We start from the raw sequence: 3,525 nt of genomic DNA, 5'->3' as shown, positions 1-3,525 counted from the left end.
GGGAGGGGTGGCCTGGAGGCAGTGGCGGGGTCAGCACGGGCCACCGAAAGCGGGGCCATGGAGCCCGGGGAGACGGGGAAGGTAGGACTGGAAGGGCCCTTGGGCCGCCCACTCCCCTCCCGTGGATCCCTGATCCCGGCTCTGGCGAGGCGGGCGGCGCTGGCGGAGGCCCCGCAGATGAGCCAGCCTTGCAGGCAAGGACTCGCCTGCCCGCCCCCACTTTCTCCGCACTGGGGCGGTCGCCTCTGGGAGGGTGGCGGAGAGGGGCGCGGACGCACCCGTCCCGAGTCCCGCGCATCCTCCGGTCTGCCCTCCCTCCCGTTCCCGGCCGCCTGCCTTCCCTCCTTCCCGCTCGCAAGAGGCCTCTCCGCCGATGCTGGGTTGGGAGACCCGCTAACTAGGTGGAGTGCTGCGACGGGGCTTCCGGTTGCCCTTCACCTCTGTTGGTGTTTTGAAGAGGGTCGGCTTATTTTAAGACTCCGAGGCTGATGAGGACGCCAGTGGGAACCAGTGTGGGAGAGGCGGGATGAGGGCCTGGCCCTGCCGAGATCCTCCTTCCCAAGAAAAGCCTGAAAAGAAGGGGCATCTGGCATAGTTCTTGCTGACTTCTCTTTCTAGGTTATCTTCTTCATGGAATGTCTGGGCATTAGAAGCATATTTCATAAATTTGCTTCTAGCTTTGGGCAGGAGGCCTTGAGGTGGAAGAAAAGGTGGGGAGAAAGTGCTTGGAGTCTAATGGGTTCGACAAGATTAGCGCTAGAACTCTCAGGCAGTGTCAGCAAAGACCAGTATGTTTGAAGGCACATTGACTTGGAGACAGTGGCAGCCTCTTGGGACTAACATCTTTCTGGATTTTTTTTTTTTTTTTTTGGCTGCCATTTCTTAACAATTCTTTCTTCTCTGGCACAGAGGGAATTCTCTCAACAAACATTTTCTAGTGCTTATCGAGTCCCTTCTTTTAAAAGATATTGTTCACTTAATAAACATTTGTGATCTGTGGTTTGCATTGAGTGAAATGCTGGAAGTACAAAGATGATTAGGAAATGACCACTTTCCTCCAGGAACTCTCCAGCGGTTTTCACTCAATATCCCTGGAAGGGTTGTCCCACATCAAAAGAGAGGAAGGATAACAGGGTTATTTTGATGCTATAGTTTTTCCTGCAAAATACTAGGAAGGACTCTGAATTATAAAAAATATTTTCTTGCTTGAACTTCTCTTCCATCCTTCCTTCCCTCCACAAGCTACAAGTATGTGTTTTCCAGACACAACAGCCTCAGAGTACACGATCCAAGACAATAAAACTCCACAGAAAGGTTGAACGTGAACTATGTTCCAGCCTTATGTTAAACACTATGGGAAATACAAAAAAAGCAAAGGAAATGGCACTTACCCTTTGTTAGTATCTCCAGATTAGTTTAGATTGAACCTGAATTTGAATGAGAAGGAGCAAAATATAAGGGGAAGAAGGATTACAAAATATTGGAATTAGTGATTTGAGGTTGATTTCCAGGCTATTCTGTTCAGTTGTAGGCTTTCTTAGCCTTTAATGGGTGAAGAGAGAATTATAGTCATGTGCTTCTTAACATTTCAGTCATCACGGATCCCATATGCAACAGTGGTTCCATAAGATTACAAAGGAACTGACAAATTCCTGTTGCCTACTGACTGTCTTCATGATCCTGACCCTGTGTAAGCCTAGGCTAGTGTGTATGTGTCTTCATTTTTCATAAAGTTTTAAAAGTTAAAAATCTTAAAAATGAGAAGCCTACGGAATAAGGATATAAAATTTTGTACAGCTGTACGATTTTTTTGTGTTTTAAGCTAAGTGCTGTTACAAAAGAGTCAAAGGTTTTTTTTTAAGTTTATAAAGTGAAAATGTTACAGGAAGCTAAGGTTAATTTATTATTGAAGAAATTTTTAAACTACATTTAGTGTGACCTAAGTGTCCAGTGTTTTATATAAAGTTCTCTATACAGTGGTATACAGTAATGTCCTAGACCTTCACATTCACTTGTCACTCACTATCAGCTTGAAGTCCTATAAGTTCCACTTATGGTAAGTGCCCAATACAGGTGTACCATTTTTTAATCTTTTTTTTTTTTTTTAGTAGGAGTCTCACTCTTGTTGCCCAGGCTGGAGTGCAGTGGCACTCTCATGGCCACTGCAACCTCAACCTGCTGGGCTCAGGCGATCCTTCCACCTCAGCCTTCCAAGTAACTGGAACTATAAATGCATGCCACCATGCCCGTCTAGTTTTTGAGATTTATTGTAAAGATGAGATCTCACCAAGTTGCCCAAGCTAGTCTCAAACCCCCGCACTCAGGTAAGTCTCTCACCTCGGCCTCCCAAAGTACTGGGATTACAGGCTGAGCCACTGCCTCCAGCCTAATCTTTTTTTTTCTTCCATATTTTTACTGTACTTTTTCTATGTTTAGATTCGCAAATACTTCCTATTGTGTTACAGTTGCCTGCAGTATACAGTACAATAACATCTTAGGTTTGTAGCCTAGAAGCAATAGGCTATACTGTGTAGGCTAGGTGTGTCACAACAACAGAATTGCCTAAGGGCAATGTCCCAGAGTATATCCCTGTTGTTAAGCTGCACATGACTGTACAAACATTTGGGGAGGGAGAGGAAACATTTGGTGTATTTTTCAGTTCTTACCATTAGTTGAAACCTCTGGGGACTGGAAATTTTACCTTTGATTTGAATCTTAATTGTAGGGTGTCTCAAAAAAGTGCTCACCCTTCCCAAGTATATCTGTTGTCTAACCTGGGTTAGAACGTTATCCCAAAATGAAATAAAGTGATTGCAAAATCAATTGATAGTGTAAGATGTACAAGTATTGCAAGTGAGTGACAATGATGACGGCCTGCATAGAGTAGCTGTGCCGTTCCACACCTCCATTCTGAACTTTTTTTGTGGGGGAGGCTCAAAACTGGGAGACTGGTGGTCCTCTTGAAGTAGTGGCTTAGTCTATTACTAGAATTTTCTTTTCGTGCTATTTTGTGGTCTTTATTAACTAAAAGCAATCTTGAGGCATTGGATTGACTCCATGTGGGATATCTTGCCTGCTATTGGCAGAGTAATGGATAGAGATTATACTTTTTCCTATCATGCTGTATCCCTATCATGCTGTCTTGTCATATTTTCCTCCCAGCCTTTTTGTCTGTACAACATTCCCACATTTATTTATTTACTTGTTTGTTGACTCTTTTTTATATTTCCAGCTAGAACAGTGGAGCAGTTCCCGGCATTAAATAGTTTTTCAGGAAAGACTGGCACAGCTGGGCTCGGTGGCTCAGCCTGTAATCCCACACCTTTGGGAGGCTGAGGTGAGTGGAATGCCTAAGCCCATGGGTTCAAGACCCGCCTGGGCAACTTGGCGAGACCTCATCTCTACAATAAAAATAAAAAATCAGCCTGGCGTGGTAGCACATGCCTATAGTTCCAGCTACTTGGGAGGCTGAGGCGGAAGGATTACCGGAGCCCAGCAGGTCGAGGCTGCGGTGGCCGGGAGCGG

The 3,525-nt window shown here is 45.2% G+C and overlaps 1 protein-coding gene across 1 annotated transcript in view; it reads left to right on the top strand.

The window, feature by feature from the left end:
- Positions 1-42: 42 nt before the first annotated feature.
- Positions 43-3,525, top strand: part of ZNF862 (zinc finger protein 862) — a 31,992-nt gene continuing 28,509 nt past the window's right edge. Inside the window, exon 1 of the mRNA XM_008065984.2 lies at positions 43-81. Coding sequence (XP_008064175.2) covers positions 58-81 — 24 coding nt within the window. The 5' untranslated portion in view covers positions 43-57. The remainder of the gene's footprint in view (positions 82-3,525) is intronic.

Source organism: Carlito syrichta, unplaced genomic scaffold, assembly GCF_000164805.1.
Source record: "Carlito syrichta isolate Samal-C Ts95f unplaced genomic scaffold, Tarsius_syrichta-2.0.1 Scaffold308825, whole genome shotgun sequence".
Taxonomy (NCBI): domain Eukaryota; kingdom Metazoa; phylum Chordata; class Mammalia; order Primates; family Tarsiidae; genus Carlito; species Carlito syrichta.
This window is presented reverse-complemented; position numbering and strand designations above follow the sequence as displayed.